The following is a 20347-nucleotide window of genomic DNA, read 5'->3' as shown; positions in this document are numbered from 1 at the left end:
AAGACCACTGTCACTCCCTCGCCCTTCCCTCTGTGCCTCTATCCGTCCTCTGACAAACCCTGACATAAGCATTATAGCTTTTGCATTAGAAACTAGGGCCTTTGGTATCTTTTGAAAAAATAATTAAAAATAGATAATAATACTATCAATGAAAATCAAAATGGATGTTTCTCCATATCTCTCTTTTAAGTTGTTATATGCACTTGTCACTAACTCAAAATCAGACGGGAGGAGCGAAGTACAGCAAAAAAAAAAAAAAAAAAAAAAAGGAAAGAAACACTATTTTCCACTAATGTGGTCAGTGTTCAAAAATGATCTTAAGTGGGCGCCTGGGTGGCTCAGTTGGTTAAGCAACTGCCTTCGGCTCAGGTCATGATCCTGGAGTCCCGGGATCGAGTCCCGCATCAGGCTCCCTGCTCGGCAGGGAGTCTGCTTCTCCCTCTGACCCTAACCCCTCTCATGTGCTCGCTCTCTCTCTCACTCTCTCAAATAAATGAATAAATAAAATCTTTAAAAAAAATGATCTTAAGTGTCAAAATAACACGGAGAACAAAAATCATGTAGTTCAAGACTTTACGAATGACTTCTTAGGGAAAATCTAAGGCTCCGAAAGTGTGATGCTGAGAATATCATTTACTTCTGTGCAGATTCTACACTCAACTGTTCTGTGAACTCTTAGTTTATCTGCAGGTAAGAGAACATTCAATATGACCTAATGTTAGTAATTAACCACTTAGAAAATAAATATAGCACAATAAGCTTCCTCTCAACACAGGCAAGTTATCTAATTCTTATAAAAATGTGAAAAACATGCCTTAAATTTTCATTTGCATTCATAGTGACTTTGCTAATTGTCTATTTTTATTTATTAATAATTGCCATATTGTCTTATTGTTGTTTATAATTATTTATAGCTACCATTTTTGTAATTTTGAACAAATATTCTAAAAAGAATGAATAAATTCTTTTAGAGAAAGAATCAGAAAAACAATGGCTAAAATCCAAGGATAACTGAATTATAATATACTGATCCTTTATTTCTAAGCTGATCACAGGTATTTACTAAAAAAAATTAACTGTTTCCTAAGACAATGATTTATTACTACATTCATACAACAGTGTGCAAGCAAGCCTAGAACAGAAGGGCCAACACAGCCGGTATCTATTAACAGGAAAAGTTGGTTGGAACTGTAGGCAAGTAATTAACCTTCTGGCCCAGAGCTTTAAAACCCCAAAAGCAGTTCCTAGAATTTCTTTCATAATTTATGAACAACTGATGGAATTCTTGTCACAGTCCATGGATTCCCTTGCGGAATTAGCCCCAGCTCTCACCGACCCTCAGAAGCTATAAACCAACAGGAGAATGTGCTCTACTATTTCGGCTGACCCACAGAGTGCCATCCCTGTCACTGTAGCATAGGAAACCAGATGATAAATTACAGAGCTGCCTGCCAGGCACAGACCTAAACATTTCACCTTCACAGACACTGATGCTGACACACAGTACACGCACCCTCACTCACCCCAGACCAGCCCTGTCTGACAGCAAACCCTCCTCTATGTTCTACAGATGATCTATATTCTGCTGCTAAAGGTTATAAAAAGATGATGATGATGACACTGGGAACAGAAAGTCAGACCGTATATCAAAGGAGGTTGCATAACTGTGGTTAAATACAGGCAGGAATTACGAAGACAGAGCAAAGAGCCACTGTGGCGGCGGCAGCTCACACCGCATGCGCACAACACTGTGCTAGGCGCCCTGCAAGGTTCCTGACACAGACTTTTCATTTGCTCCTCAAAACAATGCCATGACGTTAGGGCTGTTCGTTTTTTTAAAGATTTTTATTGCTGCCTGTGTTCTCCTTTAGGATTTTGATGGACTCCTGCCTTGCATTTAGGTCTTTCAACCATTTGGAGCCTATTTTTGTGTGTGGTGTAAGGAAATGGTCCAGTTTCATTCTTCTGCATGTGGCTATCCAATTTTCCCAACACCACTTGGAGAGACTGTCTTTTTGCCATTGGACATTCTTTCCTGCTTTGTCGAAGATTAGTTGACCATAGAGTTGAGGGTCCATTTCTGGGCTCTCTATTCTGTTCCATTGATCTATGTGTCTGTTTTTATGTCAGTACCATACTGTCTTGATGATGACAGCTTTGTAATAGAGCTTGAGGTCCAGAATTGTGATGCCACCAGCTTTGCTTTTCTTTTTCAACATTCCTCTGGCTGTTCGGGGTCTTTTCTGGTTCCATACAAATTTTAGGATTATTTGTTCCATTTCTTTGAAAAAAGTGGATGGTATTTTGATAGGGATTGCATTAAATGTGTAGATTGCTCTAGGTAGCATTGACACTTTCACAATATTTGTTCTTCCAATCCATGAACATGGAACGTTTTCCATTTCTTTGTGTCTTCCTCAATTTCTTTTATTTATTTATTTATTTGACAGTGAGAGATGCATCCCCGTTGGAATTGTTCTTACCCCAGTCCTTTAAATGAGGAAACTAAGCAACTTACTATAAAGCTCACGCAGGGAGGAAATGAATAAAATGGAGTTTGAAAGCCTGTCATATGACTCCACAATCCATACTTTGGATATGAACTAGGTATTAAATAACAAGAAGTGGAGATAGCTGACTTTGTGGTGGGAAAATTTCTCCATAAGTGGAATTAAGTAACAAATTACAGACCCTCAAGCTTCCAAGTCGAGATTATTAACCTCAATTGGTTGATACGTCAACAAGATACTATCATCAAACATCATGGAAGGAATGTATGTAATTCTACAGTAAGTTTAAGAGTAACAGTAAACTTAGAATAAGAACTAAAAATACCAGCAAAGTGTACACTGAACAAAGTTAAAGCCTTAGTTTAGCTCTAGAGGAACAATATACAAGTAGTGTAACCTTATCAATTCACTGTATTTTGTGGGGCATGGGTTCAATTAAGAGACTTGGACTACAAAATTTATGAAATTCCGTCTATTCTAAAAGTGAAGAGTACTGTATTTTAGTAATCTTTAAAAGCAAATGCCTTGTGCACACTTGCATGTTCTTATCCTAATCACCTAATTATGAAGAATGAATGGACTTCAGAAGGTGGATACAGGGTTTGTAAAAAATAACATTTTCAAAGTTAATGGAAAAAAAACCACAAAGTTTTGTCAGACTTCACCTTAGCCGTACAAAATGGTGGTAATGGGAAGGGGAGGGAGAAGGAGGGGAAAAGAAGGTGAAGCAAGGATACAACTGGTTGGTTACTTAAGGTAGTAAAGGATAAAACCAATCAAAATGTGAATTGGAGAAGTTTTTAAAATGTTTTTTTAAAGCACTATTAACAAAAAATTACAATAGAGACATAAACACTAAGACTACTCCCAGAACTAACAGGTAGTAATCCAATAGCTAAGTTATCACTGTCTTATAGAATGACCATTAGTCATGAGCCAAGAAAATAAGACCTGTTCTAAGAAAATTAATATGAAGGAAACTGCCTTTAATACTCCACAAAGCAATACCATCATTATACTAAATAGGAAATGATGAAAGATAACCAGTTGGCAAACTGGAAGGAAGAAACATAGACAGGAGTCCTGTTTTCTCTTCATAAAACTTATTGTTATTTGATATTATAAAAAAGAGAAGTAGCTTCCCAAAATATTTTTTTTTTTTTAAAGATTTTATTTATTTATTTGAGACAGAGAGAATGAGATACAGAGAGCATGAGAGGGAGGAGGGTCAGAGGGAGAAGCAGACTCCCCGCCGAGCAGGGAGCCCGACGCGGGACTCGATCCAGGGACTCCAGGATCATGACCTGAGCCGAAGGCAGTCGCCCAACCAACTGAGCCACCCAGGCGCCCAGCTTCCCAAAATATTGATGGACAGTTTGAATGCTATAAAAACGAAATGAAATTGACTCCTTCAACATAATGGGAAAACCATGGAAAGACTATTACCTCTATAAAAATCTTAACACATTGCAGTGTATTCAAATGTACATCCATCCCACTTAAAAAGCCCAACTATCAATAATCACTTCCTAGAAATAAAAAAAGTAATCTGTCCAACTACATGACATTCTGAAAAATGTCAAACTACATAAATGTCAAATGTTCTTCTGGAAAACAAAGCTATGGAGACAGTAAAAAGATCAGTGGCTGCCAGGCATTGAGAGTTAGGGGATAAATAGGCAAAGCACAGAGAATTTTTAGGGCAGTGGAAGTACTCTGTATGATATCATATTGATGAACTCACATTGACACATTATAGTCACCCAGAGTCTATAGCTTACATTATGGTTCACTCTTGGTGTTGTACATTCTGTGGGTTTGCACAAATGTGTAATGTGTGTTCATCAATTGCAACACATACCACTTAGATTGGGGATGTTGATAACAGAGGAGGGTATACATGTGGAGGGAGAGGGTAGGAGGGAAAATCTCCGGATCTTCCCCCCATTTCACTGTGAACCTAAAACTACTCTAAAAAATAAAGGCAGGGATGCCTGAGTGGCTCAGTCAGTTAAGGGTCTGCCTTCGGCCCAGGTCATAATCCCAGGGTCCTGGGATCAATCCCGCATTGGGCTCTCTGCTCAGCGGGGAGTCTGCTTCTCCCTCTCCCTCTGCCTCTCCCCCTGCTTGTACTCTCTCTGACAAATAAATAAATAAAATCTTAAAATAAAAATCTGGAGAATTAAATTTAGTCATCATTTTCTCTGTATGTCATTGCCCACTATAAAGGTGACTCAGGAAGAAAATGAATAGTAATGCTAAATACACACACACACACACACACACACACACACACACACACCCACACACACCCCTTTCATTTCACTCTAAAGAATAAAATTTTCCTAAAATAACATGTGACTTTTAGAATTCCATTCCTCATCTTTTATATTGGAGAACTTACAGGATGTGTGTAAATCTTGTAATTATAACAACTGTGTAGCAGCTGTGTAGCAAAAAAGAAGAGATAACACAAAAATAAGATAGAACTTGAAGTCAAAAGATTTGGATCTTACTACCTTGACTGGATAGGTCATTTGTTTCTCTGAATCTCAGCTTCCTCATCTAGAAAATGAGAATGGTCTTAGAAACCTATCACACTAACTGTGGAAGGATACACTAACTCAGATAATATTTGAAAGAGCTTCTCTCCTTCAATAAACTTGATTAAAAACCTGAGCCTGATCTGCCCTGCCCTTCAGCTCAGAATCTAGTCGTGGAGCCAGATATGCAAAGTAAGTATAATACCATAATTGAAAAGAGATGTTTATATATAGTAAGCAATGGGATCCCCAAATCTCTACTAGATGAGAGGCTATGAAGAGCAAGAGACTATAATATACTACACAATTGTTTGTAATTGTTCCAGTTCCTGTAAAGTGGACTTTGTCAAACAAAATGGATAGGGCATTTGTCAGGACCAATTTCCTCTACCTTTTTTCTAATAAGAATTTTAAAAACTGGCCAATTCCAAGTTAAAAAGAGTCACGGTAAGTTTTTAGTGCTGGTTGGCCAAATATTGTTCTTTATTCCTTCACTTAAGCACTGTAATTTTATATATATTGGTGAGCTAAATCTTAAACCATGCTGTTAACTATTATCTGTTATACAATTGTTTCCAACCAACAGCATGATAAAGCAGTGAGGTAAAGAATGGAAAGAAGAGCAAAGGGCCCAACTTTATATTGAGGTGGGACTGGCTAATAGATTAGGGAGTTTAGTAATTTTATTCTTTGATTCTAACATTTCTCAAAGTGAATTCCATGATTGTATAGTTAATTTATGGAAAAATGATTTTATGGTCAATTAAATTTAGATTCAAATCCAGGACTTCTTGCTATGAAGCCAGCATTCTTTCCAATATCCCACAGGTATGGTAATGTATTTGTAGATTCTTTTATTTATTCAAGAAGCATTCTCTAGGTTCTTTCTCCATGCCAGTCAGTTCTCTGAATAGTAAACAAGTAAGTTATCGGATATGGGCACAGCTCTAAAGGAACAGAGAACTTACGAATGACTGAAGAAGTATGAGCACTTGGAAGCGTGCAGTGTTGAGAGAAGCACAAGATAGAGCATATCCACCTAATGTGGGAATAAGGGATGGTCACGTGACATATCGTGGAGAAAGTTACATCTATTTGGAGACTGGGGGAAAGCGAAAGAAGCCTAATAAGTGAGCTTGGAATGTCAACTGTGAGAGGAATTGGTAGTTGATAAGTCTCGTGATAGGTAAGGGACAGTCATTTTGCAGAAAGCAAGGGGAAACCACTGCAAGATTTATAGCAGGATAACAGCATGACTGGGTAAGCCTTACCAACTCTTTATACCTTCTTTTGTAAAAAATAGATATACTTTACAATATATTTTTAAAAAAATTCTAAAGACTATGCCAATAGCAAATTTCATGGAATTCCTTTTTCAAGAAGATGACTAAGCATGCAGTAAGAAGTTCTGCTTCTTCAGAAGAATCTGAGTTTTCTCTCTGAGTGGTCTGACTGTAAGCAAAAAAACAAAACAATAAAAAGTCTGTTTATATTTAAAGAATAGAAATCTTCCTGTTGAAAGAACTAGGCTTTGAGAGAGATGCAAACAAGATATAAGCTGTGAAGCTGGATGTTCAGGAAACAGCTCTTAGCGGCATTTAGTTGGCATCTGCATCCATTCAGTTGTTCTCACTGGAATAGAACACTCCCACTTTTAATTATGAAAATTTTCACACAGGCAGAAAAATTGGAAAAATAGAACAATAAGCCATATATACCCTCACTTGAGTTTAATGTCACCGTATTTGCTTTCTCATTCTCATTTCTCCCTTTTTTAAATATATTTTTTGCACTTCTTTTTGCTGCTCCACTTGAGAATCAGATGCAGAAACATGTCACACCTAAATAATTTAGCATAAACCTAATAATAGCAGTTACCTGCATAATCATAATGTTAATATATTTTAAATATTTTATTAGACAAGAAACTTACATGAAAACACAGAAAATCATCAAGAAAATTCAAATTGTCCATATTTATAATACAAAGAAATAACCACAGGTAATAATTTAGTATTTAACCTCTAAGGCCTTTATATATAAATATATTATCCTTATAAAAATATATCATTTTGTTTTTGTAACTTATATTTCTTTTCATGTTAACTAATATATGATGTACTAATATATGATATTGCTCACAGAATATTCCAATTTATAGATATACCATAATTTATTTAACCAATCTTCTAAACTGTTGGATATGCAGGCTCTATTTCCATTTTTTTTTTTCCCTATTATCAACAGCTCTTCAAGGAACAAGAGATTGTTCTTTTTCTTAAACAAATTTTACTGCCTATGATCTCTTTTTGGACTTAGAAATCGAGCATACTTTGGGTTTATGTCTAATAAGGAAGATAGTAATAATTTAAAAAGCCAAGGACAACTTTTGATGTGACAAGGTAAATTAAATTTTTGACAGATTATCTTGGAGATCATTACAGTTTAATTTTAAGAAAGAAGTTAGTTAAAAACACATAGCTCAGAATTTAAAACACCACTAAAAATAATGTTTCCAACCAAGTTCTCCTTTCAACACTGGTTTACTAAACAAAAAGGTCAGGTTAATCAGGAACACAGCCATCTAAATGCATTTTTTCCCATCAAAAATGCATTTTTCCAAGGGTAATACATTAAAAAAAATACCATGATTATTAATGCCAGACAACATGATAATAAATTAGCTCCTTATCAATAGTCTATCGAGATTATGTCTATAAATTATTAAAGTTTCAGCATATTCAACGACTTAGGATCTTGATAAACTTGAAAGAAAGGGAAAGATATTGAACATAAAATTCTCAGGATGATATCTGTAAGAAGGAAAAACCTAAGAAAAGGAGAAAACAATAATATAAGAAATTATATCAATGACTTGTTTCTTCTGTACAATCAGGACACGGTGCTAAAGACTCTGGAATGATTTTAAGTCCACTCACGCTCAACATGGCTCTCTACTGCTCTTTTCCTTTTGCTTCCTTTCTTTTTGTTGTTCTCTGCTTCTGTTTTGGTTCTCAAAACTTCACTTTCCCTGGATACTTCTAAGCAAGAAGACCTCCTTTCTCTCTTTAGGGCACCCATTATTCTACATTCATCATGTATAATGTTTGATATGTTCTTGGTTATAGGTTTCATTTAAAAGTATTTAAGAGACCACTCTAAGATTACAAATACTATTTTGACATTATGTCTTTTAGCTTTAGCCAAAAAAATTCCAGAATAAGAAATTATGTTCCACAGCTGTCCTTTCCTCCACCTCTGTGTAATAGTTGTACTATTGATTCTTTGGCCTATGTAAGCTAACATTTCCTCATCCACAAAACAGTTACTTTGCTAGACGTCTACTTCATGAGGTACTGGGGCTACAATGATAAAGTCAAATACTCTGGCTCTTGAATAGGAAGCCTCAGCAATGTAATCTAGTTACATTTTACCACATATAGTCCAGCTACTGAAAACCATTAAGATTCAAGTAAAATGATCTGGCTATCAATATTCAGAGTATTTTTTCTTCTCAAGTATTTCTCTACATGATAGATAAAATCCAGACAAGGTTCTGTCAAGAATATTTAATTGTTTAAAGATATTTGCAAAAGATATATCCAGTAAGGGATTAATATCCAAAATATGTAAAGAACTCATACAACAAGACCAAAACAACAAATAATCCATGAAAAAATGTGCAGAAGACCTAAAGAGGCATTTTCCAAAAAAGACATAGAGATGGCCAACAGACACATGAAAAGATGTGCGACATCACTCAACATCAGGAAAATGCAAATCAAAACCACAATGAGATAACATCTCACACCAATCAGAATGGCTAGTATCAAAAAGACTAGAAATAACAAGTGGTGGTGAGACTGTGGAGAAAGGGTAACCCTTGTATACTGTTGGTGGGAATTTAAATTGATGCAGACGCTCTGGAAAACAGTTTGGAGGGTCCTCAAAAAAAACTAAAAATGGAAGTACCATACTATCCCGTAATTGCACTTCTGGGTATTTACCAAAAGAAAATGAAAACACTAATTCAAAAAGATGTATGCACCTCTATGTTTACTGCAGCATTATTATTTTTTTTAATATATTTTTTTTAATTTGACAGAGAGAGACACAGCGAGAGAGGGAACACAAGCAGGGGGAGTGGGAGAGGGAGAAGCAGGCTCCCCACTGAGCAGGGAGCCCGATGCGGGGCTCGATCCCAGGACCCTGGGATCATGACCTGAGCCGAAGGCAGACGCTTAATGACTGAGCCACCCAGGCGCCCCTGCAGCATTATTTACAAGAGCCAAGATATGGAGGCAATGCAATGTAAGTATCTATTGACAGATAAATGGATAAGGAAAATGTGGTATATATATATGATGGAATATGACTTCACCATAAAAAAGAACGGTATCTTGCCATTCACAAGAGTGTGGATGGACCTAGAGGATATTATGCTAGTAAGTCAGAGGAAGACAAATGCCATATGATTTCACTTATATGTGGAATCTAAAAAACAAATGAAAAAATACACAAATACCACCACCAACAACAAAAAGAGAAATAGACTCATAAATAATAGAGAACTAACTAGTGATTGCCAGAGGGGAAGGCAGTGGGGGGATGGGTGAAATAGGTGAAGAAGATAAGGGGAACAAACTTCAGTCACAAAATAAGTTATGGGGATGAAAATTGCAGCATAGGGAATATAGTCAATAATATTGTAATAATTGTGTATGGTGACAGGTGGTATTTAGACTTATCCTAGATTTATCATGGTGAGCTTTTTATAACATATATAATTATCAGATCACTATATTGTATACCTGAAACAAATATTCTATGTCAACTATACTCTAGTTAAAATTTTAAAAAAGAATATTTAGTTGTTTATTCAGCCTTCACTAGGGCATAGCCCTCCTTCATGGGAGAAATTGCACAAAAAGTCATAAGAAATCAAGGGACGACCGCTTTAGGAAGCTATCCATGGCATACGGGACATTACGGTTCCATCACCCTCGTATCCAATAAAATCCTACAGCATCCAGGCAGTATTCCAAGAACTTTCTAACTTTAAAAAAGCCACATTTGATATCAGTTATAGGAAGGAATTTTAAGAGGAGGCCCTTAGCCTTCTATAAAAAGTGAAACTGCTATTCCCTATTCCTCCATTAGAACAGAATATACAGTAAATCACAATTATATCACAACAAAACATTAGCCAAATTATTTCCATTTCAGACATTTAATTTAGTTTGGGAAAGTAAACTTATTTAAGATTTTTCTAAAGTAAGGAACTGGATTCTATAAAATTTTAAGGAAGAGAAAACAGCCAAGATTAATTCTTAATCTGGGAGATATTTTGTAAGATTATGATATCCCTTGTCTTAAAGGAATTTGATTTCTTTAAGTTGTTTTTATCACCAATTACAATTTACTTACCTGTGTGGCTACGGATATGAACTCTCAGTGTACCACTGCTGGCAAATTTCTGGCCACAATATGGGCAGATTTTCTCCTTTTCTCCTGTATGTGTCTAAATGGAAAGGAATAAAAAGGGTTGAGGATAAATATAAAGAATTAGGTAAAAATGATTAAGTGCCTCTGACAATGGTAAATCCTTTTTTTCCAGGATTATGTTTCATTAAGATGATTTAATATCACAATGAGATTTTAAACAATTTATCATGAGTATTCCCACTGGTTCAAAAAATAAAATAAAATAAAAACCCAAACCTTAGAATCATGCATTAGTGCTAATTTGAAAATAATTCTGCACTTTACTTTTTAAGCCTTTATGGAGCCCCCAAGTAAAAACGATTAAGTGATACAAAACCAGTATATGCTGGCAAAACCACATAATCAAAATGGGGTTAAAGCTGCCCTTTACTGCTGCCAAGAAACACTTCCTTAGAAGCATTTTTCACATTCTTGGTGTGTATTTAACTCTTGAGGGCAGAATTAATCTCAATAAAGTAATCTGTTATTTGCATTATGCTTGCCTGACTGGATTGATTTTACGGCAAAGCAAAAAGAAATATAAATCTGATTTGATCTTTAAAATCAGCAGTGTTAATTTAGCAGTCAATTTGAAAGAACATCCTTGCCCTCCACATACCTTTAATCTCAGCATAAAACAACCACACAAGGAAAGGTGAATATGTATCATCAAAAGTGAATTTTGCTGGAATGTTAGAGAGTTCAAAGAAAAGAGTAAGCTCTCCCAAAAAGAGGAGGCAGATGGAGCTTTTTTTTTTTTTTAATTCTTACGTTAATCCCCATACATTACATCATTAGTTTTAGATGTAGTGTTCCATGATTCATTGTTTGTGCATAACACCCAGTGCTCCATGCAGAATGTGCCCTCTTTAATACCCATCACCAGGCTAACCCATCCTCCCACCCCCCTCCCCTCTAGAACCCTCAGTTTGTTTTTCAGAGTCAGATGGAGCTTTTTAAACTTGGCTCACAATCTCATCAGGAGACCAGTTATTCTACCAGCATCAAAATAGGTCATTCCAATAAATAAGGGGGTCAGAGCTACTTTTCAAGTCCCATTGTTTTTCAAACTTAGGAGAAGGGGAAAAGAAGGGAGAAGGAAATTATTTTAGATATCTGCACATTCTCAGTGACACTTTTTAAAATTTTTTTCATTTCAACGATGACCTACACATCAATGAAAGCATACAGTGGATCATCTGGGTTACCACCACAACGCAGAGTTTCCAGGGCCTGTGTTTGCATTAGGTTAGTGCAAATTACTGGCATAGCCATGGGCTAATGTAAAAAGAATAGGAAAGTTTTTTTGTTTTGTTGTTTTTTCTTTAAATGATGTGTTCCCAGGAGGGACGCACTGGCCGGCACTGAGTGAAAGGGGTAGGGCAGTTACCTCATCTCAAAAAACCACCAATGTAGCAAAACAGTCTCCATATTAATTGCTAACTTTAATATAATTAGTTTCATAGCCTTACTGGTATTTAATTGGAAAATTTTCACATTCGAATTATAATGTGCATTTGGAGAGACACTATTGTATTTGTAGTTTGTAAAAGAGTTATAAACTAAATACCTTAGTCAACATCAGTGTCCTTTTAAATATTTTTTCCATTGAAAATGATTTACATTATATTCAAGTTTGAGAAATATAGTCTAACCAACTGCCACGCTAGCCAATGACACTGGCTACAACAGACATCTCCTTGATTTTGCATTTGGCAGGAACTTAACTTTCCATTTTCACTCTAAGTTCTTATACAAAACAGTTATACATTCTTTACAGTAAGAGCCGTTACTCCCATGGTCCCCATTATGGCTCATTTTAAAGGAAATGGTATAACATTTTAACATATAGCAGACCTATTTTCTTCTCATTCCCTGACAGAAGGGGCAAAATACAATAATTCTTTCTTGATTAGTGTACGGTTGTTTAGAAACTGTATATATCTATTATTGCAGCATTGGATTATTCCAAAGAGGCAGCTATCAATTTACTTATAGTATCTATATAAAATCCACAGCATTTCTTTTGCTGCTACATAAGTATTTCATTGCTCACCTACATGACCTAAGTTAATTTTCAGTGGCATAAGTTTCCAACTAAACAACATTAAGTCAACATTAATGAAAAGAATTAAAATGCTTCTTTGGTTTAATTAAAAAATGTATCGATATGGAATTTGGTTAATTGGTTTTAAAAGACATTTAAGGTATAATACTAAAACATCTTAAATATAGATAAGAAAGCATGGAAACAGATCACTCTGACAATACTGGATAAATGTATCAGATAAAAATGAACAATGCTCTGCAAAATGTACTATATAACAATCTGTGATTGTGGACAAACAACTATTATCTCTCTTGAAAACTCACTATTTTTTCCCACATTGATTAAAACATGACACAAATTTATTAAATCCATGCAAAAAAAGTAATTCAAGCAAAGACAGTTGAAAGACTATCTTCTCCAGAAATTTGAAAAAAGAAGACAATATCATTATTACTGAACATTAAAGAAACAGCAAAAGAACGTTCCTCAGTTCAGTCCTTTGACACAGCATACTAAGGACAGGTACCAAAATAAAAGTCACACTGAAGCAGGAATCACTTCCTCACAATCACTCAGCAGTACACACCAAGTAGCGGAATCTATTACTTCATAGTCATTTCTAGAGTCAACATTAAAACTTATAACGGTGTTTGTTACACTATGAATTTTGCTATTTTTTAAAATACACTTAAAATGTACTTATAAAACAAATAAAAATAACCTCTTGATTTGCCTACAGTAATTAGCATAACACAAAAAAGATAATCTCCAAATCACCGCAAGTAAGAACCTCATTTTATTTGAGTTAAGCAAATACTTAATCAAGTCCCTCTTCTGTGCCAGGAACTTCCCTAGGCCCTAGAGATGCACGATGAAGAAGGACCATTCCAATCCTAGAAAAGAGCTCAATCTAATAACTTGTCAATAAACACCTGAATTAGCTCTGAAAAATAAAATTAAGGCACTAATCATTTTTTAGATAAAAACCCACATTAATTCAAAAATGTACAAAAATTGACAAGCTCCCACTCATCAAATACTTTGACCCATCTATCATCATAGCTCAGCGCTGTGCAGAATCCATACCTAAATCTAGGTTCACCTTCATCTGAATTATATATCTCTTCTGAAAAAGTAAAGAGAACAGACATTTTTTGAAGAGCTCATATAAACCATGCATCCCTTGTCATTTTGAGGAAATATGTTGACTAATTAATATAAAGTTGATTATCACATGATAATTAGCATACATGCCTATATTGCTGAAGTATGTAATCCATTTAAACTCACAGAAGGCTTCTACTTACTTTCTTATGACTTCTAAGCACTGAAGGTGTAACAAATGCCTTATTACATAGCTCACATCTGTATTTCTTGTGTCTTTCATGGACCACCTGGACATGAACATTTAAGGTATCCTTCCTTTTAAAGGTAGCGTCACAGTGATGGCACTTGAAAGTCCTCTCACCTTAGAAATGAAAAAGTCAGATAAGAGAAAGATCAGATGCAACAGCAGGGTGATGTTAACTCTCCCTCGTGGGTTCCAGACGTAGTGTTCCTTTCTCCAAAAAGTTAGCTTTATTACTAACAATTTATCATAACCAGAAAAGGTAATTTTTCACATCTTTCAATTCCATATTTGCTCATTCATTATGTGACCAGTGGGAAGTGCTTTAACCTCCTTATGTTCTCAGCCTCTTTAATTGGAAAAGGTGGAGACTCAATTAGCTAATTTTCTAAAGGAACCATGAACTTTCTCTAAAAGGAGGTCTTTCCAGGGCAGGGAATCAGGTTTGAAGTAAGTAGAGTCTTGTGGTGACAAAAGGCTTCTGTCAAGCAGAGTAAGTGGCTTTTGGGGTCCCTCCTAAACTCCCCTCACTCCACAACCTTTATGTGGCCTTTAAGGGACAGGGCACAGGCAGAATAGGGTCATGGGTAGCACAGTGGGGAGGGAAGCCCCTGAGGGCACACAGAAATGAGTCAGAGCCAGCCCCCTTCTAGGACAGGAAAGGGCTACAACACCCCTTTACTTCCTCAGCACTATCTCAGGAACTGGGACTAGAGGCACCCTAACATGGTCCTTGGTCTGCTAATTAATTAATTAGCTGGGGAAGGGGCTCAGCTCCCAGGCTGTCCTCAGACAGGTTAGAGGGCTGCCTCTCAGAGAGGCAGTTGGATTGGGACAATTATCCTTTTCTACCCAAGAGCCCCTGGGTACCTGTGAGGGTTTTCACCTTGTTATCATTCTATTGCCTAGGCCCACAGGGAAAGCAACTCCACAAACTATGTTTAGGGGTACGGTATGGTACTTTTTAAACTTTCATATAATGCTATCCTTGTAGGTCTTCTTAACAAACACATCTACCTTTTAGTGGTCTATTGAAATACATTTAAGCGATGCATGTGCACAATTAGAAAGCAGTTTTATCTCTCAGGAAGTTATAACACGATTATATAAATTAGACAGACTAGTATTTATTTTTTGTTTTGTTTTGTTTTAAAGACTTTATTTATTTATTTGACAGAGAGAGAGAACACAAGTAGGCAGAGTGGCAGGGGAGAAGCAGGCTCCCCGCTGAGCCGGGAGCCTGATGCGGGGCTCGATCCCAGGACCCTGGGATCATGACCTGAGTGGAAGGCAGACGCTTAACCGACTGAGCGACCCAGGCACCCCAGACAGACTAGTATTTGAACATATATTCCCTTTTTAAAGAACAATTTATAAGTACAGATTCACATATTATATTCATTATGAGACAAAATATACAGATAACTTTCTACATTGAAATAAGAGATTACCTCAATTTCAACCAAACTCATCTCACATCTCCATTAGAACTAGCATAGATTTAGAAATGTGAAGATCCTATTATTTCTTCATACCAAATTTAAAGGAGGAAGGACAAAAAGAAGGAAAAAAGAAAAAAAGAAAAAGACAAATGACCCTTTTCAAACAGAATTATGGCTCTTTAACTTAAAATCTCTGAGAGCCCTGTTGAAATCTGATGCTTGGAACAAAGTCACACCCAAACCATGCAAGAATTGTGTAGATTCTGAGAGCTATGTTTGTATGTTGCCTTTGTGCATTTTTGTTGCTGGGTGCTATTACTAGTTTGTCTTTATATACCTTTTTAGATTTATTTAAATACTTTATTTGTATAAAATGTATAACCAGTGAGAGTAAAAGAAAGTATCAATGACATAAGACTATAAATAATACCAAAGCAACTCAGGAACAAAGAGAAATTAAAAAACAAAAACAAGGGGTGCCTGGGTGGCTCAGTCAAAGGGTCAAACTCTTGGTTTCAGCTCAGGTCATGATCTCAGAGTCACGGGTCCAGCCCTGTGTCTTAGGGCTCTGTGCTCAGCAGGGTGTCTGCTTAGGATTCCCTCCCTCTCCTTGTCCCGCTGCCCCTCCCCATTCCCCTCTCAAAATAAATGAGTAAATCTTTACAATTCAGTAAATAAAAAACAAAAACAAAACAAAAAAGTAAACCTCCAAGATTTCTCCTATTAAAGCATTTCTATTAAACTATCACATGAATCAAAATATTGATTCCTATACAAAGACCTCTTCAAGCTATACCAAAGGAGGCCTTACCTTTCTTCTTTCATATTTTAATTCCAGATTTCTTTGTTTTAAGCTTATCAGAATTTTTTAACTCTTAGGAGATTTAATCTGATGTTATCAGATTTCTTTGCCTTAAAGGAATAAACATAGGATTAAAGATAGGATTTTTCCTATCTTAAAACCAAGAAGCTAGCTAGTAACCTGCCTTTTGGTTTTCAGTGTGTTAGAAAATAGCAATAATTCCCAAAGTAATTATGACAAGCTATTCTTCGTATTTTGAGCCAGAATGCTGATAGAAATTTCTAAAACAGCCTGCATGTTTTGAAGTTAAACAGATCTTAATTTTCATATTGTGTAAGATAACATCTAGTATTTTGTCTTATTCTGTCTACTTCTGGTTTTTCCCATCCTTTTAGTTGACCTGCCTTATCTGATGTTTAACTTTACCTTCAATAACCCACTTACTCAGTCAACTACAAAGCTGATTTTCCAGCCAAATGTCTTGATGCAGCTTCATAAAGCCTGTGATTAATGTACTGATCAACATTATATTAAATACAGAATATGCAAGCAGAGTCTACACCACTGCTTCAATCCTCTCTCTCAAGTATATGAGAACCAATCAGCAGAAATCAAAAGTAGCAGATTCCTTACAATAAATATTCCTTGTTGCTATTGAAATTAAATTTTCCTCTGTCTAAAGAAAAATTTCCTGAGCATCAGGCCAAATTTGGCCACAGAAGTCTTAATAGTATGAATGAGGTTCACTTGTCCCAATCCCTACTCTAAAATCCATTCATCTCATAATGATTGTCTTTCTTAAATGAGAGCAAAATGGGATGGAAATTCCTGCTGTTACATGACAAATTTTAATTCTTAAATGCATGGCTGTCCTTAATAAAGAAATAGAAAGTGGTGTTGACCAATTCTCCAGAGCTGTAAGGTCAAATACAGAATGTCATGAGACCTTAACACTACCTCTTATGTAGGAAAAGAGGCATTTCATCATGATCATTACTACTTGGTATTTTTAAAAACTTTAATATCTTTGGTATTTTGAATTTTAGACACTTCTACTTGATCAGAGAAAATTTCTTCCAAGACACTATCTTATCTGTACAGTTGTCATAACTGATTAATTGTTTCGCTTTCCTCAGAAATATTAAAAATTTAATCAGCAGTAGGAACTTTGTTTCAGAAGATGTTCCACTGATTAAACAACTCAAAAGCAATCAATACAAATATTACCTACATTATGCCATTTTTCTTTACTTTTAGATAGAGTAATGTAGCAAATGTCCGGTTACTTTGATATTTGAACCCACTTTAAAACTCAGCTTAGCAATAGCATTTTCTCTGAAATACAGTGATGTAAAGTGTCCTTTCAGCGATGTGGGTATAAGGTGCTATATTCTAAATACAGCTCTGAGTGTAACTGCCTTACAAATTTGCATGGTGTATATGTGTATAACTTCTCTCAAGAGAAAAAGAAGTGCTCCTGCCAAAAGAAGTAAGAAGTTATTAGATATGTAGATATTAGAAGTTATTAGATACGTAGATATTAGAAGTTATTAGATACGTACTCTGATCTTTTCCAACTTTAAAAGTCTGTGAGCTAATAAAATCATGCCAGACATCTGCATGTTTTAAAGGGTCAGACATGTTTCCGTAATCATTATATTTAAAAGGGAACAAAAATGTCTATTTCAGAACAAATTTCAAAGATACCTTACTGAATATGCGAGAAGATTTTATATACAAACCTTAAATAGTGCAAAGAAATGATATAAAAGAAAATGTCTCATAAAATGATTTATCTTAATGTGGGAAAATGAAGCAAGGATAACGGAAGAAAAGGTGAAAAGCAGAATTACCAGCCCTGTTTATGTTCAAAAGCAGATCACATAACCACATATAGGTCTACTTCTGTGACGCCTACATTCTCAAAAGTTGTAACAAAGTTTGAGATAATTCAATTTGTCCTCAACTGCTTGTATTGTGACTTACTGTTATGTATGAGCATGTGTCTCTGCAAAGAAAATGGGGTTCGGAACAAAGCTTTACATTCCTCACACTGGAATGGTCTCTCTTCAGAATGGGTCTGCGGATGAAAGAAACTGTGAGTCAGGAGGATCTAGAATCATCTAATCATGACAATAATTGGGAGCTTGTATTCATGATATGGGAGAGGAATGGGAAGGTAGACAATATCTTGTTTCTTCTGATGATGTTCTTTCACTATAAAACTGTAAACACAAATATGCAAAACAACTATTTTTAAGTTCTCACATTAATTATAAATTTGGTAAGTAACAAAGGAAATTGTTCCTATAATCTCAAAATGCTAATCCGAATATACACAGACTTCTCAGGATTTACTCTGCAGAGTAAAATGATTTGTAATTTCTCTGAAGACTAAACCTTCTTTTTTACTGGACAGGCTTTCCCTCTGCTACTACAACATTTTCAACATAATCAAAGGAAACTGGTAAAAGGAGACAGTTTCCACCTTCTATCCTCAACTTCACTGAATAAGTTCCAAAAATTTTTAGTCCTAGATGCCCTTTTCCTCCTAAATTAAACTAGAACATTTACTCATACTTAAACCAGGTAATATTCATTAAATATTTATTTTGTGTCACTGCTGCACTCAACACTTTACATGAATTTTTTCACTTAATTCTAACAGTAATTGGATGAACAACATACTATTACTGTCCCCATTTTACAGATGAAAAAACTAAGGCTCAAAGAATTTCAGTAACTTGCCAGAGATCAAACAATGTAGATGCAGCAAGCACCTTTAAACACACAACAAACAAAAATACACTGAGAAACAATAAACAACAGAAAATCAGAAATAAAAACAATACAAACAACAAAAGAGTATGCTTATTCACATCACCTTTTTTATTGCATATCACTATTAACCTGTTTTGCATAAGTCAGTGTATAAAATCCTATTCTACCATGGATGACAAGATAACAATGCTCATAAATGCTAAAATACCAAAAATTGAACTATTTTCTCTTATGATAATAAAACAAATCATATAATTCATTAGTTTTTATGATACATGTGGTATAAAAATAAAGGGAATAAATAAAGCACTTTATTCACAACAAAGATTTAAACATTTTCTTAATGTACATTATAAAATTCAAGATATAAGTATTACCTATTAACATAATGTTGGTGAAAAAGGGATTATCCTGCCTGTTTTTAGTTGTAAAAAATATAGAGAAAGGATGAGGGGAACAAATATTTAAAACTTGGGATAAACTACACGTATTCAAATGTGTTATTTAGCCACATAAATGAACATGCTAGCTGGGAATAAAACAGAACAAAGAGTAAGTTTCTTTCATTACATAAAATATATGGACACTTAGTATAGGAAAATATGGTCCTTCAAATTGGTAGGACAACAGTGGACTGTTTAGTGAATGGTTTTGAGGCAACTGTATAGACATTTAGGAAAAAATTAAACTGGATCTATTATTCATTCACCCCTTTCAACAAATCCCATTTCAATTCAGCCTTTTTTGCAAATGTGAAGAATAAATTGTAAATATACTAGAAGAAAATATGAGTGAATTGTTAAATACTTTTTGAGCAGGAAAAGGCTTTCTAAGCATGGCAGAAACTCAGATATGCAGATGAGAGAAGGCATTAAATTTAAAACTGCAAGGCAAAAATGTTTGGGGACAAAGAAAATATTTGCAACATGAAATAAAAATTTTAAGCTGCTAATATAAGGAGTTATGGCACATTAACAGGAAAAAAATGAAAACTCCAAAGAAAAGGGGCAAAAAGACTCCTCCAAGTAGCACTCCTGCAATATCCTTCATTACTTATTTTGTGCCCAGTCCATGCTATGCACTTCATGCCCTTATGTGTCAGTCCTGTTGTACACACTGGGGATGTAGCAGTAAAAACAGAAGACTAAGTCCCTGTTGTCATGGAGGTCTCACACTGGCAAAGAGAGAAAGACAAGGAACAAATGATAAAATATGAAATACATGCTATAGAGAAAAAAAAAAAGAAGGGAAAAGGGGTAGCAAAAGTTTCAAAGAATGGGGTATCAATTTTAAACAAAAATTCCAGCTGAGAAGGTGACTTGAAAGAAGAACTGATGGAAGTGAGGGAGCAAGGGCATGTCTCCCTCAGGGGCACCTGGGCAGGAAA

The 20347-nt window shown here is 35.4% G+C and overlaps 1 protein-coding gene across 2 annotated transcripts in view; it reads right to left on the bottom strand.

Moving 5' to 3' along the window:
- The window catches only part of PRDM5 (PR/SET domain 5), a 193026-nt gene that overhangs the window by 59633 nt on the left and 113046 nt on the right, over positions 1–20347 (bottom strand). For both annotated transcript variants that reach the window (XM_021681494.1, XM_044912634.1), the window contains 3 exons: positions 18166–18259; positions 13895–14055; positions 10481–10574 (listed from right to left, as the gene is read on the bottom strand). In XM_021681494.1, coding sequence (XP_021537169.1) covers positions 10481–10574; positions 13895–14055; positions 18166–18259 — 349 coding nt within the window. The remainder of the gene's footprint in view (positions 1–10480; positions 10575–13894; positions 14056–18165; positions 18260–20347) is intronic.

This window comes from Neomonachus schauinslandi, chromosome 2, assembly GCF_002201575.2.
Source record: "Neomonachus schauinslandi chromosome 2, ASM220157v2, whole genome shotgun sequence".
Taxonomy (NCBI): domain Eukaryota; kingdom Metazoa; phylum Chordata; class Mammalia; order Carnivora; family Phocidae; genus Neomonachus; species Neomonachus schauinslandi.
This window is presented reverse-complemented; position numbering and strand designations above follow the sequence as displayed.